The 26,831-nt window shown below is 40.6% G+C and overlaps 1 protein-coding gene across 1 annotated transcript; it reads right to left on the bottom strand.

Annotated features, from left to right (window-relative positions):
* Positions 1-20,926: 20,926 nt before the first annotated feature.
* LOC148189028 (general transcription factor II-I repeat domain-containing protein 2-like) lies at positions 20,927-21,613 on the bottom strand. The gene has a single exon (XM_088080667.1). It carries the CDS (start codon positions 21,611-21,613, stop codon positions 20,927-20,929), a length of 687 nt encoding a protein of 228 aa, XP_087936793.1.
* Positions 21,614-26,831: the final 5,218 nt, after the last annotated feature.

Raw genomic sequence — 26,831 nt, 5'->3', positions numbered from 1 at the left:
AGAGGGAAGGAAGGAAAGATTGTGCTATTGCAAGGAAGGAGGCAAGTATTATTCCATTGGAAGGAAGGACGGAAGGAAGTATTGTTCAAGTGGAGGGACAGATGGAAGAAAGGAAGGATTGTCCCATTGGAATAAAGGATAGAATGAAGGAAGGGTGGTTCTACTAACTGTGTTAAGGGCCACTAAGTTGCTGCTGACTGTAGAATAAAGCAGTTTTGTACTGCTGTGATATGGGCTTTTGTTCAGAATCAACTTTTTACGGCCTCATGCCTGAAACAACAAACATCTTTGTATGTTATGACCCTGCCAAATTGTCTACATTTGCATTTTCTGATTTGACGCCTTTATGGACAGGACATCATTTTTCAGGGCCTTCCAGAACTGTTTCATATGACCCAACAAATATTCCTACAAACCTAACCGCTGCCTCTATGTTTAAGGTCTACTTCAATTGAAACAACTCAGAACTGTTTGATTAACTGGATCCCAGTCACAGCCAAAGGATCCCCAGTATAGAACCTGTCTCCATTGTCAGAGATGGACATTTTGTTGGACAACATTCCACCTCGCCTTGAGGTTTGGCGTTGCTATGACAGCATCATGCTATGTGTGTCTTTGCACCTGAGTGATCAACAGTCACATGACTCTGTTCATATGTAAGTAGTATATTTAGGTCATTTTTAGGGTTAAACCACTGCTTAGAATGAAGGTTGTTGTTATTCCGGAAAAGAGTCAGTGTTAATTTGTAACATTTTGGATAAAGACAATATTTCACTACTTCACAAGCTAGTCTGCATTTAGCGAAGTAGTATTTGATATGGTAGTTATTGTGTGTTTCATCTTGAGTGTACTAATGCACTGATCTACACCTTGGGTTTTGTGTGTGTGTGTGTGTGTGTGTGTGTGTGTGTGTGTGTGTTATACAGTTTGAAGTTACATAGTGTAAGTTTAGAATCATGACAGAGAAATCTTGTATAATAAAAGAATACAAGAATAAATTTACCACTTTAATGTAAAAAGCATTTTCTCTGCAGTTTTGTGCTGGTGACAGTACTGTCATCAGTGGTCCTTCATCCTAAGAGTGAGTATCAGTCATGACTCCGTGTTGACAGAGCATGTGGCAGCATTGTCTCAGTGATGTAAAATTAACAGAAAGACATTCAGCGCCGTCACACGCGAGAGGGAGAGAAGGGCATAAAGAGAGGGAGATGTCACCTTCAACCAAAACCAGAGAGAAGATTAGAGGGAGTGAGGGAGAGGCATTGCCCCCAGCCAGAGCGAGAGGGAAAATTGAAGTGACACACAGAAAAATGTTCCCCCACAGCCAAAGAAAGAGAGAGGCGAGTCAAAGAGGGTCGCTGATAGACAGAGAAAGGCAGAAGTGAAGTTGCCCACAGCTAGAGGGGAAGTGAAGCTTTGAGAATCCAATGGAGGGTCAAAGTGACTTCATCAATCACAGGCGACAGCTCTCTGAGACACAAGAGGGGATATGCAGAGTAAAGACTCAGGGCGCTCTCTGATCACTTGTGTTAAAGCATGTCGTTGTTGTGCTGTTGTGCGGCACCCTGGGAAGCTTCCGTTCAAAGGCTGCTGATAGGTTCCGCTGGTGTTACACAGCACACCTAATGTTTGAGGTTCAGATGGGGTCAATCTGAATGACGACTAATGAAGACAGACCCTGCTGTGTGATATGCTGAGGTTAATGGAGAGGTTGGTGCAGAGATAAGTAGAGCTACAAATACAACATTTTACATGCAATCAAAAGAAACTGAACTTTTCAGACTTTTTGCAAGTCAGCACAACCATATTGTGACCAAATGATTTGGAAATTATTTACAATGAGAAGGTCTTAGCTTTACAAAATGTGCCTACCTTTCCCAACCAGACAACTATTTACAGGATGTAAATTAGCGGGGGATTATGTGTTACCGACAGCGTTTTAACTGGGTGCTGTCCAGTGACATATGATACAGCTGCGTCAGGTTCCATTCGGCTACGTTATCAACTGGCACTGCCGTCCGGCTGAACGGTGGCGTATCAAGGTTCCATCCAGCCGCATTACAAACTGATGGTACTCGGAGCCATATCATAATGCAATGAAAGGTGGCTTTTGGCATCTGTATCTGCCGCCAAAATTAGTGACGAAGAATGAAAGCATGGTAATTTTTGCAATTTTTGCATGCATTTTTTTTTTGGCCACCTACTTGTATTCAGTCACTGATACAGAAAATCCAAGTTTGAACACTGCATTCTGCACAAGTCCCAAGCTCTTTATTGCTCTCATAGAACTACTGAATCTATCTGTGGTGTTCTCTGGCCATTTTCCCGTGCTGCCTATAAAAGGAGCCTTCTGTAAGATAGCAGGTAAGATACAACAATTGTTTATTGCATTATTAATCAGTATTTGTTTACTGCATATGAAATGTGGTATAATTCCATCATAGAAATCCCTAGGGTCATAGTGCAATTGACTGCACCCACATACCAATTACAGGAGCCCTAGGGGCACATGAAGGTGGCTGTGTTAATAGAAAGTCATTTCACAGCATCAATGTTCAGGAAAATATTTGTCCTCATTTTTTATTGGTGGCACATATACACATTGTATGCATGTACACTTAAGCTTTGTAATAGTGCTGCACAGTAGCCTTTGCAAATTAGTCAGAAATATTCATATGCAGCACAGACTTTGTTACAGAACGTTGCTTTTAATAAGCACAGTGGGTTCCCCTTGAAAAGCCTTCACTGGTACTTTTGTTCCAGTGCTTTCAGGGTGAAATTAACCTGAAATGCCCCTCATGATGACTTGTAGCCACCAGTTAATGGTCACAAGTGTAGATACAAGAGGGCCTGACTCTGTTCATGACTCCAGCATTTTCCCAGAGTCATCACTGAGTTATCGCTTTGAGCCAGGTACGGCACCATTAATTCTATTACTTGATTAATTGTGACACTGATTACATAATTTCCCTCTTTCTGTTAAACTTTGATAGACCTCTGCTGGGGGACAGGGGATATGTGTGTTTAAGGTACCCGTTGACTCCCTGTCCTGACCCATAGATGCCATCACAATGGCCTTTTAATGTGGCCCTCACAAATCCATGGTCAGGACTGAGATGACCTTTGGGATAATCAAATCCTTGTGTAACTGTCCCCATGGCCTGAGGCTCCCTCCCAGTGGGCTTGGGCAATAATATTAGTCTGTGTGGTGCTCCATAAAATTCTGACCACCAGGAAAGACAGGGTCCCTAGTATGCCACTGTCTGCATGGTGGTACCTGACATGGTGGACTCAATCACCCAGGACCACCCCACAGGCAAGACCATCAGGCAGGCCATCACACAACTACTTTAGTAAACATAATCGGAAAGAATTAATCGAACACAAAAAATGCATTTTGCCTTTTTACACGTCTCATTGCTTTGAATTCCATTTTTCATGTGTGATTTTCTGCTCGTACATCTTAAATGAGTATTGTCAGAGAGATTTTGTCAGAGAGTCTGGATGAGTGTGCACATGACAATAAAGAACTTTGTGTGTGAGTATATATATATATATATAAGTCCAGGTGTCTGGAATTGTGCAGTTTGGTTCCCTCCAGTCTTCATCTTCTTTTTTCCCCTTGCTTAATTAGGTTTAAATGTTATGAAGAATATCATCTGTACAGTAAAAGAATGATAAAAGCACAGCAACTACAGACCACTTTGGATGATGTCTTTATACTTGGTCTTAATTTGCTGCTTAGTCCATTTCCCAGTGCTGCTTCTGCAGCTACAGTAATAGAGTGCCCATTAGAAAATGGATTAGTCTACAGTTACTCTGAAATCAAAGTTCGTTTCACTTGATTTGGCCAAAAACTAAAGTGATTTCCACATATCCTTCATTATATGACAAGATGAATGAGTCAGATCTTCATTCAGTTCTTGAGAATAATGTTTTAAAATGCTTACATTTAACTTTTAAAATTAAGATCTGTTTACACTTTCAGCAAAAGTGTTTTAGTTGTTGATGCCTTTTGCTGTATTACTATGTTTCTTTTATATTCTCCATAGCTCTCCATAATTATGACCTGTATCTGGGTGCAATTGATCCATTTTTTGCCACAGTTGATGCATCAAATGACGCACCAAATGACGCACCAAATGACGCACCAAATGAGCCTTTTATGGGAACAGGCAAAGGGCTTGATGAGGAAAATCTTGGTTAACAAGAACAGCTGATAAGCACAGCGCCTGGCTCTGTCAAACTTTTTTTGTCGCACATCCCTTAGTGTTTTTACTATGGAGCAGGGCCAACTTGCTCTCACACTCCAAACATGTAAAATGATGCCACTTTGTTGGAGCCTTTGGCGTAAAATCGCGACACCAAAAGCCATCTTTGGCCTTTGGTATCAGGTGGCTGGACTAAACCATTCGCAGTGTCATTATATGCCGGCGGATGACCAGAGTGCATGTGCTGCATCAGCCTGATATGTGGATGGGAGACTTCATTTGAGAACACAGCTGTATGGAGCCTGTCAAAGTCACATCAAATGCATCAAGATGGTGTCAGGTTAAAATGCTGCCACTAACAGCGTAATATTAAGAGCACGAGGGTTCTATGGGGGGGGTGGGTCCCACTAATCCCAGACTTTCATGCGGGAGTTTGGGGTTTGCCTAATGTGATGTTATTTTTCTGCACCTTCCTTGTGCCTCCTTCACCCATTCCTAACCATCCATGCCTGCATGTGCTTGTTGATGTGTCATTGTTGGCTGCCATGTGCTTGCTGACATCACAGAAGCACCATCCTGGGATGTAAACGGCAGAAGCAGAAGGATAGCTAAAATGTAATGAGGCAGAGAGGCAGATGTCCAATGCAGAGATGTGATCCAAAGATGTGACAACACGTGACGACATGGGATGAGAACATGTTGGTAGGGCAGGCTGAGAGAGCAGACTGGCAAAGTGCAGGGCGAGGCAGGTGAAGAACAACTTTACCCATGACAGGAATTTTGGACCAAATCCAAATATCTCCAGACACTGAAACAGGTAGCCCCATTTCAACCTTCCAAATGCCTTTTTAGCCTCTAGAGAGATTTTTTTTTTCAGGTAAAGGTTGACTGCCGTCTGAAGAATGAATAACATTCAAAAGTCGGCCAATGCAAAAAAGAGAGGTGGTTTTTATGAAAGCAGTTTAGTCAGGAGAAAATATAGGGTCGGACTCCAGGTGATGAGCTAGGACCTTAACCAACATTTTAAAATCAACATTAAGCAGTGATATAGGACAAAATGTCCCACAGTTAAGGGGATCCTTACCCTTATTCAGTAGGAAAGAAGGCCTGACAGAAGATTGAGGGAAGGTAGCCCTCCACAAAGATTTAATCAAAAACAGGTAACAAAACTGGCAGCATGTCCCCAAATCTCTTTAAAAAAATTAAACTATAAATCCACCAGGTCCTGGGGCTTTTGCATATTGTAGAGGGCTGCCCAGGTTTCCTCGACAGACAAAGGTTCTTCCAATTGCCCTTTGAATGATTCATTTACTTGAGGTAAATTTATTCTGTGAAAAATCAAATCCAGTTTAGAAGGGTCATGGACCACCTCTGAAATATAGAGGGAGGAATGAAATCTTTTAAATGTATTATTCATTTCCTGTTCATTGTTAGAGGTCTGACTGATGGTGTTTATGGATGATTATGATCAGAGTAGAGGGCATGGACTGTCGAAGCTGTTGAGTGAGAATCTTGCACGTCTTATGTGAATGTTCATGCAGGCCAGAATGAGACTGAAGAAGTAACTGTTCTGTATGAAGGTTGGTCATCAAGTCAATCTCTGTCTGTAGAGTCAACCTCTGCTTGAAAAGTTCAGGAGTGGGAGCAATTGAGTGTTTTTAAACCAAGTATTAAATGCTTTTTTGTCTTCTAAGATGTCCTGTCCTGAGGTTTCTGAAATTTTCTTTGAAAAGCTTCAAGGGATTCTCACATAATGGATTTGCTAACATCTGGAGTATCATTCATGGACAAGAAAAAAAAATGAATTGATACAGTTATGATACCTGTAGGTTGACAGGTATGTAGCAGAAGACCAAAGGCTGACAATAGCAGAACAAAACTATTATAATATCAATAATTCCATAATGGAATTATTAATAAATGCCCTGTTGTATGAAATGTGCTATACAAATACAGCTGCCTTGCCTTGCCTTTAGCATGGAATTTTGTCATCCCTTGTTTAACTATGTTTCGAAATAGTTGAAGAGAGTTCACCAAAGGCTTCAACTAGCTTAAGAGGAACATTTTCCTCTGGTTGCTCTGTAGGCAATAGAAGGTCCAGATGATATGCAGTAGTGTTAGCATTATCCATGAGCATTTCTTTGAGTACAGGGTTAGCTAAACATTGTACCACAACTTTAGCTGACTTCCCCTATATTCTACTCACCATTCACACACAATTGGTTGTATTAAGTGTAAGCTACAAAGCTGTGCCACAAGAATACTAAATTGCTGTGTCCTACAGAAATTGATAAGCTAAAATATACAGAACATATTGGACTTGTGACTATTCCATGTCCAGTCTAAACCACAACCTCTGATGAGATCACATGTAAGTATTTTCTTGGCCTTGAAAAGTACTTAGAAAAAGACAAAAGATGTCATTTTAAAAGATTACTATTATTGTTATTATTACTGTTAGACCTCAACCCTAAGTTGATCGGCATTGACACTGCAGTATGTACCAACAGCCCTACAGGTGTCACCAGATATTTATTCATGCTAAATTCCTGATTGGTGTGTTTGACATGATGTGACATCACAGATTTACGACTGACTGGGCTGTTGTCAATAGGACGCTCAGTTCTAGTTGTGATGAAAATCAGGTTGCAGATATCTGATGTTAGAAATTCACATTTTATGAGCTACATAGAGGAAAGGATACAAAATAATCCACAATAGGTATTTTTATAGACTTGTCAAAAACATTTGACACTGCTGATCACCATATTCCATTACAAAAACTAAAGCATTTGGGACTGGAATGATCAGTCATTGATGTGGTTCACTAATTATCTGGAACACAGACAACAGTTTGTTGCATTTAAAGGAATTAATTCTCTTTTTGTGATTAAATGTGGTGTCTACCAGGGATCAATCCTTGGGCTATTGTTTTTTCTTATATATATATATTAATAATTTGGCCAGTGCATCAGAGAAGCTATCAAAAAATGTATTTGCTTATGACACTAGTCTGTTGTATTCTCACACAAATCTTAATACAGTGATGAAAGTTGTCAATGAGGAATTGGAAAAAAAAAACTGAAATAGGTAGCCCCATTTCAACCTTCGAAATGCCTTTTTAGCCTCTAGAGAGATTTTTTTTTCAGGTAAAGGTTGACTGCCGTCTGAAGAATGAATAACATTCAAAAGTCGGCCAATAGCAAAAAAGAGAGGTGGTTTTTATGAAAGCAGTTTAGTCAGGAGAAAATATAGGGTGGAGGTCGGACTCCAGGTGATGAGCTAGGACCTTAACCAAACCAAATCTAATCAAATCTTAATACAGTGATGAAAGTTGTCAATGAGGAATTGGAAAAAAAACTCAGTGGTAACAATCACAAGAAGTACCCTGAGAACACAACTGTGCTGATTGATAATGTCACAATATTTAATGTAAAATCAACTTGTTTTGTTGGTTCAAAAAACCTCACATTTCACTTATTAAATCCCAAATTGCAGAAAAGATTTGCATAATTGAAATAATTCAATATCTCCTAAACATAAAAGTCTCCCTCAATCTTTATTATTCTTATTCTATTATTCTAATTTATTCCTTCATTAGTTATTGCAACATGGCCTGGGACAGTACTCATTAAACTAAATGCGACCGATTCTCCAGTTGCAAAAACAAGCAGTGAGAATCATTGCCTCCTTGGGTCCAAAAAGTCATACATTACTTCTGTTTTGAAAACTTGGCATACTTAATATTTATCAAATTAACTACTTTCATGTTGCTCAATTTGTACATGTTTTTTTAAATAAAACACTTCCACCTTTTTTTGATAATGTCTTTATAACTTACAATCAGTTTCATAATTACTCCACCTGAAATGCACTCCTGCTCCCCTCACCACCCTTGCAATTATGATCCACTTTATCCTAATTAAGTATAACATACAGAAGTTCTTCTTGTCCTCTAATCAGAAGGTCAGCTGTTCAATCCCCAGCTCTTCCAGGCAACATGCCAAAGTATCCTAGGGCAAGATACTGAATCCTAAATTGCTCCTGATGCTGCGTCATTAGAGTGTGAGTGTGTGTGAATGATTACTGAGTACCAGGTGACACCACAAACAATAGCCTCGGCCACCAGTGTGTGAATCTATTTGTGAATGTGACATGTAGTGTGACAACGCTTTGAGTGGTCAAAAAAACTAGAAAAGCGCTATACAAGTAGTCTATATATATATAGTTATTTAAACTACTTTCTAATTGTTTTTGATCAATGTTAAACAACTGTATGCACTGATAAATAGTTTTGTGGGGAACCCCACTTCTCAAGCCCCTTGAGGGTTTTCAGATTTTCCCCTGCATTTCTTCTTTTCTTGAAGTGTACAACATTGCTGTTTTTAATATGTGTGAAATAAAATAAAATCAATCAAATCAAAACGTTAACATTATGGTTTGCAGATGTTGGGTTTTGTTCTCCATACTTTATGACTAAATGTTATTATTTTATGATGTCGGCATGAGACATTGGATTGTAATTGGATTGTAATTGGATTGAATCAAATATCATCACTAACATCATCACTATCATCACATTGGTGGCCAGGTGAGAAGCCCCAGCCCATTCTCATGCCAAAAGACAGCTTCTGCGTCCAACCAGAACATAGACTGATGGCACAAGATGAGAATGCGCCTGAATAGAACCAGTGTTTTTGTATGTGATATACTGACAGAAAACCAAAGGGTACCAGGCACGTCAACTTCAGCGTCAAGTCACTTCAGAATGCAGCTGGATAGAATCAGTTGCATGTGCATGAAATGCTGAAGGATAAGACAGGTACTAACGCTGCCGGTAACTACGTAATATAAGGAGCATGATTGCGATTATAGGGCAGGCAGGTGAGTGGGGAGGTGGTTGGGTCCCACAAACAACGAACTTTCGTGCAGGAGTCCGTCTGGAGTTTTTTGCCATGTGGACCATGTGCTTCTTTTGCCTAAACCTAACCATCCATGACTTTGTTGCCTAGTTCTAACCACTGTGACAGTCCATGCTGGTATGTAAACATAAGGATCATGCTGCTTCATGCCACCACATGTGCATTTGTCAACATCATGGTAACAGCATCCCGGAGCGTGAACAGCTGATGCAGAAGGATACCTAAAACATCGTGAGTAGACGTGGAAGGTCAATGACAGAGCAGCACCATGTGATGAGTTGGTATGAGAACGTGTTGGGAGCCCCACTATCTTCAATCTACCATCACTCGTAGTAGGCAGTGGATTGACAGCGCATTTTTAAGCCTGACCAATTCATTGCCCTTGGTGTTGTTCTGGGCATGCAGGTGCCAAAATATCATATTGCACTTCATAAAAATGAAAATGCTGGAACTGTAGAAAATTGTAAAGTCACGTCAGTTTTATTTAGATTGTGCAAAATCATGACAAAAGTTCTGTCAGGACACTTTCATATAAAGATTGTGAAGAAATGAACTCATACAAATTACCCAGTAGGCAGCATATTTATTTAGTGTCACTGTATAAGTCTGAGACTGAAGGAAAGAAACAAGAATGTCTGATATGTTTGTGATGAACCTGATCTGGAAATCAACATATTTTCCCCAGACATTATTTTCTGTGACCTAAGCTGTGTAGATTTATTGATTTAATAACTAATGCCCTTTCAATGAACATTTTGGGTGTTTTCACACAATCTAAATCTTTGCAGAAAAAAAAATCACCTAACAGAAAATAAATATCCTGAATGGCTGTCCATCATCAGCCAGCTGGAGCACTTTTTAAACCCTAAGTAGTCAATCAATCATTCAGACTGTGATAATAAAGTACCTTTCAGAGAGTTAGCAGGTTTAAAGTATTTTACTTACATGTGACTGACAAACTAATGAGATAGTTGGGATATAGTATGAATAGTTTAGGTAAAACAGTGGATGATGAATGCATGCAAAGTTTGAGATAACATGCCAACTTTAACATCTAAAAGGAATATTATATATATATATATAAAAGGATAGTTTGGCTTGGGCTTGTATTAGGGTACTTATCCACAGTCAGTGTGTTACATACAGTAGATATCAGTCGTCACATAGATAAGAGAAGCACATTGGAGTTTGACAGAATTTTATCAAAATATTGCTGGAGAGGTCAGCAACAAAAGGTATTTTAGCCACATTATAAAAGTCTCACCTAAAAAATCAGTTTAAGTGTACGCTACATTGAAAGTATTTACACTGCTTTTCCTTTCCTTCAGACCGACGAGGAAGTCGCAAACAACTTGTGTCCCATCTATGCTCTTCTCATAGCCACCAGACTCCATTACCAAAGACAGTAATTTTATCTTGCTGAACACAGGGGCTGCTGGTCTAGCGATGCTTTGATCAGTTGGTTAGTTTATGTTATTGTGTGACTTAAGTGAATTCAAACTAACCCTTTGACACGCGACAAGTCACACAATAACACAGACAAAATGACTGATGAAGGCAGTGGAAGACCAGCAGCTCCTGCGTTCAGCTGTGTTAAATCAGTGTTTTTCTCACTGGTGTTTGGCAGGAAGAGAGCAATATGATGGCTTAATTTTCTCATTGTATCACCATGGCACATTATGCTAAAGCAATCAAAATACTTTTAATACAGCATACACTGCAAATGATAATTTATTTTCATGTGGGACTTTTTTTAAAAATATGTTTTGTTGCAGACCCCTCCACAGCAGTAGATTGCTTAGCTTCTGTGTCAGATTTCAACCCAGTTTTTCAAGCTGGTGGTATGCGGACTGACATCTATTGTATAACATACTGTTCGCACTTCAAAATCAATGTAGTTAAAGTTTGAAATTTAAAGATGCTCAGTTTCAATTAACCTCAGTTCCTCTGGCAGGTTGCTCTGATGGCTTGAAGCATGTGTGCTAAAAGCTCCCTGATTAGATGTTTTTGTCCTGCACTTCAGACCAGCTGCAGTGAAAGAGCAGTCCCAGAGGACCCGCAGAGGATGTTAAAGGCATTTTCAGACAAGTAGCCTGGTGTAGGGTTGTATAGTCAGTTTTTAAAATCAATGCCCAAACTAGGTGTGATGTCTACTTCAGGTCCTCATCAGCCCTCAGGCAGCACATTTCCAAATCAATTGTTGCTGATTTATGACAAAAAAAAAAAAAAAAAAAAAAATATTAACCTGCTGGATATAAAGGAGGGCATCAGTCTCTGTGTTGCTCAGAGTAAATACTCTCATTATCCTCCTCCTCCATATTACCATTATTGCTATTGTGAAGATTATTATTAGTATGTGGCTTTAAGTGACACCTTGTTTGTAAGAGTGTGTGCTTTCCTTAACCTTGCCTGCTGTAATCCCTTACTGCTGACAGCTGAGTTCAGACAGGCTGATTCTGGGGCAGACCTCTTGGGCTGCCTCCCTCACAGCTAAAAGCCATCTTCACTTCAATCCTCACCTCAAAGCAACCTATCCAGCCTTCAACCCCCTGTGCGTGCCTGTGTGTGTGTGTGTGTGTGTGTGTGTGTGTGTTTGTGGGTGTGTGTGTGTGTGTGCGTGTGTGTGTGTGTGTGTGTGTGTGTGTGTGTGTGGCGCACTGTCTGACTCTCAATCTCTGCACATGCTTGCTTCTCTCTCTTTCATCTTGTTGTCTTCTTACTTCTCTCTCTATTTGTGTCTTTCTCTTTCTTTACCGCAGGGTGACTCTTATTTTGGCTGAGAATGAGCTCTCTCTCTCTCTCTCTCTCTCTCTCTCTCTCTGTCATTTTTCTTTCCCCTAAAGACTGCAGTAGTGTACTTTGTGTGCTTATTTACGGCTCATCAAGACACACATGCCACCAAGCCAAATGCTAAAATATGATTGTGTTATCAGCCTCAACATCTTGAATGGCACTTTTTTTTTTACCTTGCATTCATGCCTATTACCATTCTATGTGTAAATTTGGAGGAAAGACATGGTGTATGTAAATACTGAAAGAACTTTTTTTATGTGAACAAAGTATGTTTCAAATTATGATGCCATATTTTTCCAAATGTGAAAAAAAACACGCACATTCATTTCCCATTCATCTCAGTATACTTAAGGCAGCTACTCAAATATTATTTTATAAATACAGTGCACTGTGTATACCAGTAGCAGGTGAAGACCAAAAAAAGTGGGGAGGACAGGAGGAAAACTAAACGTTATATTATTTTACATTAACTGGCTCTTTATCTCTACCTCATGTTCAGCAAAAGATGAAGCAGTGAGACAATAGCTTGCAATTTTTATTTAACAGTCACTGCAGGCTCTGGATGGGAATTAGGCTTGGGTGGTATCATGGTACTATGGTATACCTAGATATTTAAAAATCCTGAAGGAATTTTTTTCAAATGCCTTGCAATAGTCTGGTGACCTGTCTAGTGTCCCCTGCCTTTCCAAAATGTGAGCTGGGACACTGAGAGGATAAGCGGTTATGGCCAATAATAAAATGAATGTTTTTTAATATCATTAAATACAGGTGCTCCTCTTTATATTAAACTCATTGTATGTAGTGCACAGCACGCACCACCAAAACGCAGTCTCTACTGGTGGAACAGGCAGCTGAACTGAAAGACACAGTGACACCAAGAGGTGGAGGGAGAAGTTGCAGGACTGTAAACATCCTGTTGCCAGCAGGCAGAGAGAGATGGTGTGGAATAACAGCGTGTTTTTTATATCTAACTTGGTGAATTACGGATTTATCTGGACCAAACCGGAGCTGGTGATTGTTGAAACAGTGGACTTATTAAGTAGATTACTAACGAGAGGAAACAAGACGGTTTAGGTGAGTTTTATTTTGTTTCTGTCGAGTTTGAATGAAGTGTGTTTGAGAGTTGAATTCAAAAGGTACAGTTGGGTTTAATTAGAAAAATGTGTGTGAGAGTATTACTTTTTACAGTATTTTGTGGGTTTGTATTGTTATTTATTATTCCAAAAAGCTGTACTGTACACTATATATATCATATACCACAGTGAAATAAACTATTACATACTGCCCAAGCCTAGTGGAGAGGAGCCTTGTGTATGTGTGTGTGTGTGTGTGCGTGTGCGTGTGCATGTGCGTGTGCGTGTGAATGTGTGTGTGTGTGTGTGTGTGTGTGTGTGTGTGTGTGTGTGTGTGTGTGTGTGAATGTGTGTGTAATGTGTCACTGCAGCCAATGCTGCAGCAGGAATCAGGTGCCTACACAGGGATCTAGTCTCAGGTGATTAGAGGGCCGCTTCACATCAGACCTCCAAACGTCACCATAGTCCTGGCGTAGGTCCAGTCCAAAGAGCTGAAGCAGTGAGGCTCGAGGCGTGAGGTTGCGCTAATCCATCCTGTAGCTGTAGAAATGTGCACCAGCTGATAGCATTGGATATTGCAGTTGATCATTGGGCAATTGTTCTTTCTCCCTTAAGAATGGTCTCCCACAGGATTTCTAATCACCAGGCCCAATTCAGCTTGTCTTTGACTATATATTTTAATGTAAAAGAAAAGTGTTCACATATTACCCTTGGCTTCAGATGTGTCTCTATCAGGTAGTAGGCTTTCATCCAATTGCACGACTTGAGATTTTTTTGAAGAGCTGGAATCAGCGATCCTGCTCTGTTTCAGCTGTGTAAACTGACATGCATGCATATCCACTCACTATGCATATATCCTGCAAAATGCAAATCCTCTCTCTTGAATTAACTGCAAAACATACTATGTGAAATTACAGAGTGTGGACTTCTGGACTCAAGGTTCAGATAATGGCAAACTTAATGTCTACAGGGACTTTAGCAAAACCTCCATGTCTAAATGAAGGACTTTAATTGGGAGTTTGATGAAAAGGTCAGCAATGGGTAAAACGCAGGGGTCAACCATCTCATACTGCAATCCCTGTTAGCTCACTGAGAGATGAGTTAGGGGTTTACCCTCTCTGCTGCACACTTATCTGTGAGGGAGATGGTGGAGGCTTTGATTTAAGTTCTGCACTGCCAAAGTCGTAGCGAGGAATTAGCTGCAGAAGGTCACGTCAATCTTTTTTCATTTAACCTTTATTTAATACCTGGAAAACAGTGATTGATGACTCCCTGTTTTCCAGCAGAGCTGATATCACAAACATGAGCAGAAGCACAAAAAAGAAAGACCAAAACAATCAAACAATTTTCAGTTTTCAATTCCAACCTTCACCAGTCATCTTTCATAATACTTTTAGTTCATAAAATTAAGGGAAAAAAATGATAAAATGTTGAGTATACATTTTTGGGACATATTTTTGGAGTAAAGAAAAGAAATAAATAAGGTGGATGTGGTGAAGAATAAACATAACTTAAACTAGAAAAGTGTAATCTGCTGATCACAGCCCCTCTAAATCAGGAATTCTCAACAAGCTTTGCTTTGGGGCCACTTTTGCAAAATGGCAGATCAGGGGCCAGTCACAGTAGCTCCATACATGTTTGTAGGATTTTGGGATCTTTCTAGGATTTTAGACCATTTCTCAGATTTTAGGATGTTTCTAGGATTTCAGGACATTTCTTAGATTTTAGGACATTACTTCAATTTTAGAATGTTCCTAGGATTACCTAGCACCCTATCACGGGCCAGATTTGGCCTGCAGGCCATACATTGAGTATCACTGCTCTAGTCATTTTTGTAATTTCAGCAGGCATGGTGCAGCATGTTTCAGAAGTGTTACAGAAGCAAATAAAAATATGCACTTTGTCTATTTTTTTAAATAAATCTGGAGCTGATGTTGAACAGAGCAGGAGTTTTCCTGCCAATAGACACAGAACTTGAAATATAGATACAATTTAATTATGAGGAAGAATGTATTTTGCACAAATCTTTGACTGATGATGTTCACAATTGGATTTAACCTGCTGATGGTAGACGCAATCAAGGCAAAGTGACCAAAGTAAAAAATCTGCAAGCCTACAAAATCAGGCAGGCAATACTTCTGAAACAGCCCTGTGTGGTATGACAGCCAGAACACAGACACAGTGGCGCCTGCTGAAATACTTCCTCCAAGCACCCTCACTGCGACGATGGCACCAAAGATAACAAAGACGTTCAGTCATATTTTGTGCTGACATGTTTATGCAGAATAATGAGATATTGTGTTTTCTTCAATTCTGCAGTTGTAAATTATGGGATTTATATTGCTGTCATGATCCTAGGTTTTGTGTCATATTATGGACTTTGTTTTGGGGTTACCTGCTTGTGTTTTCCTTGTTTCTTGTTACTCATGTTCAGTTTCCTGTTTAACTTTGTAGTATCACTCCTCATGTGTCATGTCTGGTTTTACTTCCGGCTTTGTGTGTTTCCTTGATTAGTTTCACCTGTCTGGCTTGTCCTCCTTTATTAATCCTCCCTGCACACCTGTTATGTTTTGGTCACCACACCTTCATTTGTTAGCCATTCTCTGTTTCTCTCCTGTCCCTGTGTCCACCTCCCTCAGCTTTGTCTCGTTGTTTTGATTACTTCCCTGTGTATATACCTGTCTGTCTCCCTTTGTTTGTGCTAAGTTTGTCTGTTATCATCTGTGTTTTTTGCTCTTGTCTTCACCCGAGTTCTTCCCTTGATCCTGGTTGGTTTCAGTTTTAGTTTATTTTTTTATTGTATTGTCATGTTTCATGTGTAGTTAGTGTTTTTGGATAGACGTTTGTTTTTGGGTTTTTTTAAAAAAAAATTTTATGTTTTATGAGCAGTAAAGCTGCTGGCTGCTTGTTTTGTTCTGCATTTGGGTCCTAACACTTCATTAAACATCAGTTATGCTAATGGAAGCCTTAATAATTAGTGATTGATAAGGATAGAAAAATATCTGGAGACGGGCAGCACAAAAAGTGACAAACCAGCATTACAAGTAAGTTATTAACTTAAAGAAATATTGCGTGCAGCACTTCACCTTCACCTTATCTTCCCCTCTCTCTGTCTCTGTCCCTCGAACACACATGCTCCTTGGACAGAGCTGTGGTGCTTGCCTCTGTCTTCCATTTTCACTCCTAACGCCACTAACTATGACAGCTGGTTTGATGTTTACTTTCTGCAGAAGTACTTTCACTTCAGAACAGAAGGGTGTGAACTACTCTGCTGTTAAAGAACATGTCATGAATCAGATGTAGACTTCTATAGGGACCTTTTGTAACATCAAACTAAAGATAATTTTAAGATGTGTATGTAAGAAAACTTTCTCAAGACAAGATTATACAAAGTATATTATTAGAATATTGAGAATAAATGAAACCTCCACACGGGTTGATAATTAGGCCTGACACAAGAAAAGGGATTATGGGTAGGTTCACAGAAAAGACAAACAGACTAATGATCTATCTATCTAATTATCTATCTATACATACATACCAACAACACATTCACTGTCGATATCAACCATGACTTCCTTTTCACTCACGACATCGGCATACAGTAGCTGTGGGATTCTTCTGTTAGTGTCGAACACATGTGACCTCCCATCAGTAATACCTCGTCTTTCGTTCAACATTCCTCTAAAAAGTGCACATTATACCATCTGAAATGTTCTCAATGAAAACGAAGCACTTCATGGTTGTTGTATTGTATGCATTCTATTTTACAGGTGTTTTATGATGTGTTCAGCCTGTATGTGGATTGTTTTGAGTTGCACTAATTAACTGAGCAAATGGCTTTATTAATTGGATATTGTGCTTTTGTTTCAATTGTAATACTAAAGCACTTTAGCCAATTGTCACCAATGAAGTGACTTATTAGAGCTGCCGTCGCCATATAATAATGTAATCACGTCTGTTGCTGAGAGTGTCTCCATTATTCAGGGTTTTACTGCTATTCTTCCCATTGCTCTGCTGCTGTCTAGATGTTCTTACAATCATAAGACAATAAACATACATGTTTATGGTTTGCTTTTGTACCTTTAGTCTCTTTCTGTCTTTGCGCCCCCCAAGGTCATGAGACCTGGTGGTGTCCCTCCATTACACATTAGTATCTGAGAGAGGGGAGGACAAATCTGCAGTGTTTGGGGCTAATACATTACTAAGTAACACGTCACATTACATTTTGGTCGTAACATGTTAGATTTGTGATTTTTCAAACAGATTTTTTTAAACAAGCGATCTGTTACTCAAACTATCACTGTAGTCCCGTTCCTTGTTTCTTTTGTCATTAGTTGCATGTTTGTTGAAACATGACGTACTGTGGGCAATAAGAGTCAGTGTTTTATTGTTTTCATAGAGGCTCACACAGGCTTTGCCTTTATACGTCGCTGCACTTTGAACTTTAAAAGGACAATTAAGGTTTTTGGAAGTGGGGCTGTATGAGATACTCATGTATGTATGGTGTATGACCAGCACGTTCTCATCACAGCTCACACGGTGCCCCTCTGTCGACGACCTTCTGCATATGCTTATGATGTTGTAGGTTTCCCTCTGCATCGTCTGTTTATGCTTCGGGATGCCATTGCTATAATGCCAAATGCACATGATGGGATGGTGCAGCATGATCCTTGTTTTTACAGAACAGGAGCACATGGCAAACAGCATGGACTGTCACAATGTTTGGGCTTAGACTACAAAGTCACAGATAGTTAGATGTAGGAGAAAGTGCCACATGGTGAGGTGTTGAAAAAAAACATGGATGTATTATAAGAGAGAGAGGAGACTGGAGCGCTGCTGGTGTCCCTCAAACCACCGGTGCTCATGGAAGGGAAAAATGTCCAAAATAAGAGGAAAACTTTTGGCCAAAAAAAGAGAAAATGGCACAAAAAAATCCAAGTCCAGGCACTCAAGTAGGTTTGAAAAATGTAAAAGGCCTTTAATTTAATGGGCTAAATTCATTAAAATTACACCAACGCGTATCGGCTTGCGCCTTCTTCAGGGTGCAGTGACACAAAGACAAACAGAGTAATCATGGTTGCAATTACTACAAATGTGCACAGCTGAGCAAGAGTGAAACATACAAAGTTTGTTCTGACCTGTAGGGGCAGTACTCAGTGAATACAAGACAGGAAGTACAAAAATGAGATCCTCCCATATGCAACATTTCTAGCCTCTAGAGGCACCAAACAGTAAACACATAGGGAGGAATATGAAAAAATAAATATAAGAACAAGATCCCTGAAACAACACAAACCCTGTTAGGGGTGGTGTAGGCAAAGGAGGATAAAATCCACACTAGAGAAGACATTATGGCAGAGATAAGAAATTGCAAAAGTAGTAAAACCGAGGAAACCACTTCGTAGCATATTTAGAAATATAAAATATGCTACGAAGTGGTTTCCTCAGTTTTACTACTTTTGCAATTTCTCATTATCTCTGCCATAATGTCTTCACTAATGCTAAATGCTGTACTTTAATGTTTGATTTCTAGTGTGGATTTTATCCTCCTTTGCCTACACCACCCCTAACAAATCTTGATTCGGAAAATAGCGCATTTTACATCTTTAGGACTTAATTTTTTTAATAATGGCTATAAAAAATGCATTCTGAAAAGTCAACATGTCTCAAAAAAATTATCCAGTGAGTTAAGGAGGTCACTTTCCCAATGTTAACAAATGGAGAAAAGTCTTTCTGGGCCAGTGTGCATCATGTGACGCTGTAGTTCCACTTTCGGCCACTATGTGAATTTTGCTTCAGAGGGTGGCGCACTTCCTGGGGGCTTGTATGTAAATTTTGCATCAACACCTGGCGCACTTCCTGGGGGCTTGAAAAAAACACTCATCCACACAGGAAGTGAACTCTGAACTCCCACACAAAAGTCAGTTGTCTGTGGATTGCGGACTGTGCACTTGTACTCCTTGTGTTACATTGTTACCAGCAGCATTATTACCTGATGCTGTCTTTCAGCATTTCATGTGAATGTGATTGTGCATGTTGCATGTGGACGAGTGCCGTCCGCCAGCATATAATAATAACGCTACAGGTTGTGTTTGAGTGCATTCTTGTCTCGTCTATCCATGTTTTGTTTGGATTTTAGTCACTTTCCAGCCTACCTAATAAATTCAGTATGAGTCTAAGTGGATGCTTTATTTGCAATATTTTTACTGCTTTACCTCACCGTCTTATTCTTTGACACTACATATTCTCAACCGTGTAACTTTGTATTCTTACAAGCATTTATTTGCCGTCGCTATTTTTTAATGTTTGCTTTAAAATGTTGACACGTTGAGTTTTGGATCTCATTACTCCTCTAGCCTCAGTGTTAATTTCTCTCAAACCATCGTATTGAATCAGTTAATCCAGAATTGGTGCAATTGAATGTAAAAATAAGCACGGAGCAACACTAAGTATAGGAAGGATCCTCCAAGACAACAAGGTGGAAGCTGAGAAAATGTGACTCCTGTGTGGCTCTGGGAGCAGTTCTTCCACTCGCCGTATTGGCTCTTTGACAAATTACCGTTGTTAAAAACAAAGATTGGTCACTGTTTCATTCTACAATGCATCACATTACTCAACGAGCGAGTTCTGCATCAAGTCAAAGCCACAGCTGTACACTAAATCACAGGCCGCCGGAGATGTCATTGCAGTAATGCTCATCACCCAACAGTAACTCGATCAAAGAGCTCATTTACCAAAGAGTCATTTGCCGAAATTACTTGGTGCTTCTGGGGCATTTGTTCAAGTGGGCAGAGGGGAGTCATATGTTTTGATCTTTGCTGCGATGAGACCTATTAATGGACTTAATAATCAGCTCTCATCAAGTGTTAGTGTCAAATGAGTCAGCAGAGGTTCAGGCAGGAGAGCAGCATTGTTGTGGGTGTTTGCACACAGAGTCCCTCTCAAGCCCTCAAATTCACCCCTCACATTTTAACGATAATATTGCACCCACTGTCTATAGAATAAAACATTATACAGATGCATCGGAGTTAAAGCTGCAGTTTGTAACATTCAGGAGAGAGAGACTTTGCTTGAAAATTTGAAAGGGCACAGCCTGCAGGTACCTCCTCCTCCCTCTCTGTTGCTCCTCAGCCCTGCCTCTACACCACACGCCTCTCAGTGTTGCCAACTTGGAGACTTTGTCGCTATATCTTGGGGCCTTTTTAACCCCCTTGGCGACTTAATAAGTCAAAAGCCACCAGCGACCATCTAGCGACCTTTTTTGACCCAAGATCTACTTTTCAAGTAGCCAACCTCCCGAGATCTACCAGTCCATTGTCAACATCGCAAACTCACACACATCGTTTCCAGCCTGCAGTAACTAATCTCACAACACTTTTTCTTGTTGTCACACAACCACTAGACATCACATCACAAACTCTCAAACACACACACAGACAAATTCCCCTCACACAGTTGCCAGTTTGCATAGTGCACTGTAGCACAAACCCGCTCTCTCTGCTCCTCTCTCTCTCTCACACACACACACACGCCAATCTGCATGATGAGCAATAGCCATAACTGACCTTAATATGAACCAAACAAAAAAATAAACCAGGTACAAAACAGGTATATCTCTGCGTTTGAAAAAAGGAAATCACTTCCTACCTTAATGAGAGACCTGGCACTGGGAGGAGGAGGCTAGCTTCTCGTAGTCAGGAGTGTAGGAGCTGGTTGCAAGGCGTAGGCAGGCTGCAAGGTGGTCATCAGTCATTGTTGATCTGTACTTGGACTTGATGATTTTCATGTGCGAGAAAGCAGACTCGCACAAATAAGTTGATCCAAAAAGAGCTGTCAGGTTCAAGGCACATCTTCTGAGATTGGGATACTTCTCCACCACCAGTAGTTTCCAGAACACTACATGCTCTCCAGGTTGAGCCGATGTTTATCTGGCTTTGATCTCAATGTCATTTTGCAATGTCAGAATCTCATCCTCAAGAGCGGAGCTTTCCAAGTCGAAAAGTGATTTGACTTTGGCGGCAATGTCACCAACATCAATACTTGCACCAAATGGATAACACATATAGCTGGCTACAGGCTTGATGGATGCAAAGTCAGTAAAACGCCTCTCAAACTCTGACGAGATGCTCTGAACATGCTCCTCATAACGTGCACTGTCAAGCTGTGTCACACCTTTACCTTGACGTTGTAGTTCTGCTTGCATGTGAGGGAAGTTGCAAAGGTTACCACGCCGCAGCCTGCTTGACATCAGCTGTAGCTTGCTTTTGAACATGTTCACTGAACTCATCATGTTGATTACATCTTTACCCTTACCCTGCAGCTCTAAATTCAATTCATTGAGCTCGCCAGTGAGATCAGTGAGGAAAGATAAATCTAAAAGCCACTGGTGGTCCTCTAGCTTTGTATGGAAATCCACATGTTTTGAAAGCTTCAGGAAGTCCTTGATTTCAGGCAACAGCTCCGTAAATCTGGCCAAAAATTTACCTCTGCTTAACCACCTAACATCCGTGTGAAGCAGCAGGTCTGTGTGCTCAGCATCATTCTCCTCCAAGTGAGCACGGAAAAGCCTTCTCTGCAGACTCCTGGCCCGAACTGAACACACAATCTTCATCGCAATATCCATCACTTCTTTCATATTTAAAATCTTTCCACACAACGCTTGCTGGTGAATTATACAATGATAATTCAGAATATCCGGGAAAGATTCACTTTCTTTGCACAGTGCAATGAACCCACTGGTGCGGCCGGTCATAGGTCAGTTGTGATGGAGATCAGCTTGAAGAGCGGCAGTTTTGTCTCGCTAACAAATCCCATGAAAACATTAAAAATATCCTCACCTCTGGTGTGTCCTTTTAATGGCAAAATGGTGAGTAGCTCTTCCTTGGCACTCATGTCTTCAAAAACCATCCTGATGAAAACACACAATTGTGCCACATCCACCAAATCAGTCGACTCGTCAAATTGGAGGGAAAAGCACTCACACGCGTCAATATCCTTCCTCAGTTGCTCCTCCACATCCACAGCCATTCCCTCACATCGCCGTGTAGTAGTATTGCGGGAGAGTTGCACTTCTTTAATGGCCTTCACGATCTCTGTTTTATTTTTAAAGTCGTCAAAAAGGCTATCCGCTGCCTATTGTGGCTTCCTTCACAATATTGCCGTCTTTGAATGGCTTCTTGTGTTTAGCAAGGACGTGACTGACGCGAAAGGAGGCAATAGTTGCGGCCCTACTCTGGGTCTTTGGTTTGGTGAAGATTGACTGCCGTGCTGCAAGCTGTGCTTTCAAATCCCGCACTTTTGTGGAGCGTAAAAGCGTCTTTGCAGGGAAATCCCTCTCGTAGCTCCCGTGTATCGTTTTAAAATTCCGCTCCAGATTCCCTTTCTTTGCCAACGCCACCATTGCATTGCAGATCAGACAAACAGGCTTTGAATGAGAATAAACAAAAAAATAATCTTCCTCCCGTTCAGGGTGAAAAAGGTCTTGGCTCGTTTACCCTCAGCCATGTTAACATTTAGGAGTGCGTAACTGCTCTGATCGCTAGCTGCTAGCTACTGTTGACAGCTGTCAACTTCCTGTCACGTGTGTCACGTGCTACCGTAGGTTAAAGGTGACTTACTTTTTTTAATCTTTTTTTTTTAAATATTTAAAAAAAGAGAAAAAACGTGTTTAAGAGACTGATGCATAGGCAATGACTCATGATAGGCTGCAGTGTACATTTAATACAAAATATAACACACACACACACACCCCAAAAAACTTTTTTTTTTTCTTTCATTTTTTCCTACACCCCTCGCGGTCGACTTGGGATCAGTCCGCGGTCTACCAGTAAACCGCGATCGACTGGTTGGGCACTCCTGCTGTAAGTTCTTATAGCAAGTAATTACCTTTTCATGGCCTGTCTCACCCTACCATCAACAGGTACTATAGCACTGCCTCCAGCCCTGACTAGCAGACACTGTTATAGCTCGTTAGCTCATGAGGCTAGATACACAGTTAAACCGCGTAATTATACGCACATTTCATACAATTCTCTAACTATCTGAGCGAACCTCAAATTTCACATTCTTTATAACCTCTTAAGCCCTGGCCATATTTTCAGAAAAAAACGCCTAAAAAGACATACATACATACATGTTGTATCTGTCACTATGTCTGGGTAAATTGGAATAAACCAGAGGAGAAATGTGAAATTTCTATCCTCGCCTGATTTTCCCCCCTATTTGACAGAGGATAACACTATGCCAACAATGATTCCATGCAGACAGATTGCATTGATTACCTTCAGCAACTCCTTGACAACATATTTACCAAATTTGATAGAATTTGAACAAAGGGCAAAGCCTCCACACAGGTTTTAGTAAGGATATAACCAGGCGGACACTTAATGAATTAATCACGTAATCAATTTGGCACACTTTGTGCCAAAGTGTGCCAAATTGATTACTTTTCACTTCCAATGGAAACTGGCTGGAAAATACAACTTATGTCCATTAGACTAGTATACTGCCATCTACTGGAGCTTTTGGATATAAAATTTACCTTGTGTCTCATCAATTTCTACCATTGAGCACAATATATGTATATTTATTTATATAATATAAAATAAATGAAAACAACAACAAAATGTATCATTTTGTGTCCACATGGAGTAGTTTTATGAAAACAATGTGCAAGAGGAAAACCAAACAATTAGAATTAGTGCAAACAATGTAAACAAACAGATATTAGCAGCAATAACCTAATAAAGTGATCAATGTCGACGTGCAATAACGTCAATGTGCAAGTAAACAAAACAAACAACAATCACAATTAGAGCAAATAATGTACTGTAACAACAACAACAACAATAACAACTGTAACAGCAATTACAGCAAGAGCAGAGTAAAAAAAGTGCAACAAATGTAACTATTTACAATGGGTAAGCATGTCAATGTGCAAGAACGTCGATGTAAACAAGTAAGTAAGTAAGTAAACAAAACAACAATCACAATTAGAGCAAATAATATACTCTTGAAAACAACAATTGTAACAGCAATAACAACAAGAACAGAGTGAAAAAAGTGCAACAAATGCAACTATTTACAATGGGCTATAAGGGAGTGGGAGGGATGGCTTGCCAGCAGCAGGCTCATTTTTGAAGTCCCATGCCATGGTACTCAAGGAAGCAGTTTCTGTCAGGAACAAGGCAAAGTGACACATTGCACTTTGAGCAGTAGACGGGTGTCTTCATGTCCTTGATTTTGTAGCCCGGCGTCTGCTTGGCTTTCTCCCTCTCCTTGGCTGCACAGACCACACACTTCCTGCGGTCCTGAGTGCCAGTGCTCCCTCTGAACACTGGCATGCAGGTGTTGGTGAGGCTCGGGCGGGGGGTGGCTTCAGCAACCAAAGCTTTAGCCTGCTCAACCATCTCCCTCATCAGAACCTCTCTGAAATGTTTGTGGGACATGGGGGTCTGGTTGTGACTGCTGCTCACAGCTTTGTGTAGGATGTAGCTGTTGACAACAGCAATGTCAATGAAGTGGTAAAAAAATGTCTTGTACCACCGAATTGTCTTGCCATGCACAGAGTAATAGTGGATGAGTGCGTCTGAGAGGTCCACCCCACCCATGTTGATGTTATAGTCCCTGCATGCATCAGGCACATCCACAGGAGCCCTGTGCCAGTGTCCATCTGGCCTCTTCACCCTCCTCAGTACAGTGGCTCCGCTGTACGCCTTTTGAAAGGTGCTGCAGACATTGACCACTTTAGTGTCCATCCAACGTGCAAAGAGGAGGTTGCCCTTACGGATCCACCTCATGTCTCCCCTCTCAGGCTTCTTTGGGAGGTTGTTGTTTGTTGTCTTTGTAAATCCCTCTCTATTTGTCCTAATGGTGCCACAAGCTGCTGTGTGATTTTTTGCAAGCTTATTGAAAAGGAGTGGACTGCTGTAAAAATTATCAACATAAAGATGATATCCTTTTCCAAGGATGTCAAACCTCATCAGGTCCATGACGGATGTGACACTGAGGCCTTCTTCCTTCTGTCCCCTCTCTTTGACCTTGCTCTCATCTTTACCCTGATAAACAAAAAAATTGAAGGTGTAGCCAGTTTGAGAGTCTGCCAATATGAACAATTTGTAGCCGAATTTTGTTGGTTTGTCTTTCATATACTGCCTGAATCCAATGCGGGCTTTACTTGCTTCCATTCTCTCATCGATTGTGATGTTCTGGTATGGCTGGAAAAGGGAGTTACAGGCATTCACAATCTCGCCATAGAGTGGCTTGATTTTGAACAGCCTGTCGAACTGAGGTGTCCCTCTCTTTCTTTCATTCTCTTCATCTTCTGCAACATCAGACAGATGAAGAGACCAAAAGATGGCTTCAAATCGGTCCCTGGACATGCTGCTCTTGGGGAAAACAAATTGGTATGGCCACTCCCTCCTCCAGAAGTCTGCCCTGGAGGGCACATGTACCAAGCCAAAGAAGAGGATAATTGAAAGAAAGATGTAAAATGAGTCAACTAAGAGGGGAGACCACTTATATTTGGAACCTTGTGCCAATCGCCGCGCAGCATTGGCATTTGTGTTGTTTATAATGCTGTGCAGACTGCTGCTGCTGAAGAACAGCTTGAAGAGGCTGAGGGGAGACCAGTCAACAGTGGTGTCAATCTTGGGGCCAGGTGGGTGTTTCGGCTCAAACCGTGGTGTTGCGGGTTCAACATCTGGCTCTTCCTTTGTCCTCCATTGCTCCTGCTGAGGCCCAAAGTCTCCAGCAGCCAGTTTTGGCCGCTTGCTGGCTTGCCCTTTACGGCCAGGACCACAGCCATGGCCACGGCCACAACCACGACCACGACCTCTCTTAGGCAGCCGATCAGGGGAAGAGGACCTGGAACTGGAGGATGCAGATGCTGACCGCACGAGTCGGCGCCTGGAGGAACTGCGTGGTGGGGGGACATAATCTGCATCCTCATCTCCTTCATGATCACTGCTGCATGAAAACAGCAAAAGATGTTGAAAGGAATATATTCAAAGCACTGATGAATCACATAAACATCTAACAGTAGAAAAGTATATAAATATATCATTGAAGCAGTAAAGGATGTATTGTCTTTTTGAGATAAAAACTACACAAATAATCAGTACACAAACCTTGATAGGAGAGGTGACGCCTCAGATGGAGACACAGGTGGCTGAGTGTCTGCAGTAGGGGAAGCCTGAGGAGATGATGGGCCTGCAACCTCACTCCCCTCTTCTTGTTGGCTATGAAAATGATGATAATAATTAGTATTTGGGACAAAATACCTAATGATGTATGCACATTCAACCAAAGAAGACCAAAGTAGTGGAAATGTGTAAAAATATTCAATATAATTGAGTAGCCCTGACCTATACTATTATTACCTATACTGTGTGTGTTTGCTCTACAAAAAAAATAGTATTCAGTACAATTGAATTGCCCTGCTTTATACTGTACTGTGTTTACATATAATAAAATCAAATCAAACTATTTATATTTATATAGCACTATTTATATAGCACTTTTCATACATAGGAAAATGCAACCCAAAGTGCTTCACAAGATAAAAACAGAATAAAATGACGAAGCATACAACAATAAAAAATGAAAGCCCGTTCCTCCCACACACACGCCCACACTCGCACTCACACACACCTGCACACACACCCACACTCACACATACAGTAAATAGACTGGTAACATGGCATGGAACTGAGGATATAAAATAAAATTATAAGGGTGTTCAGTAAATTCCATTTCTGAGAAACACTGGGTGTTTTATCTTCAATCCACACAAAAATTAGCCATTAGAAAGAAATACTTACTCATGAACG

This window comes from Plectropomus leopardus, chromosome 8, assembly GCF_026936395.1.
Source record: "Plectropomus leopardus strain MGB_pleo_1.0 chromosome 8, ASM2693639v1, whole genome shotgun sequence".
NCBI lineage: Eukaryota > Metazoa > Chordata > Actinopteri > Perciformes > Serranidae > Plectropomus > Plectropomus leopardus.
Note: the sequence above shows the minus strand (reverse complement) of the source record. Positions and strands in the feature narration are given on the sequence as shown.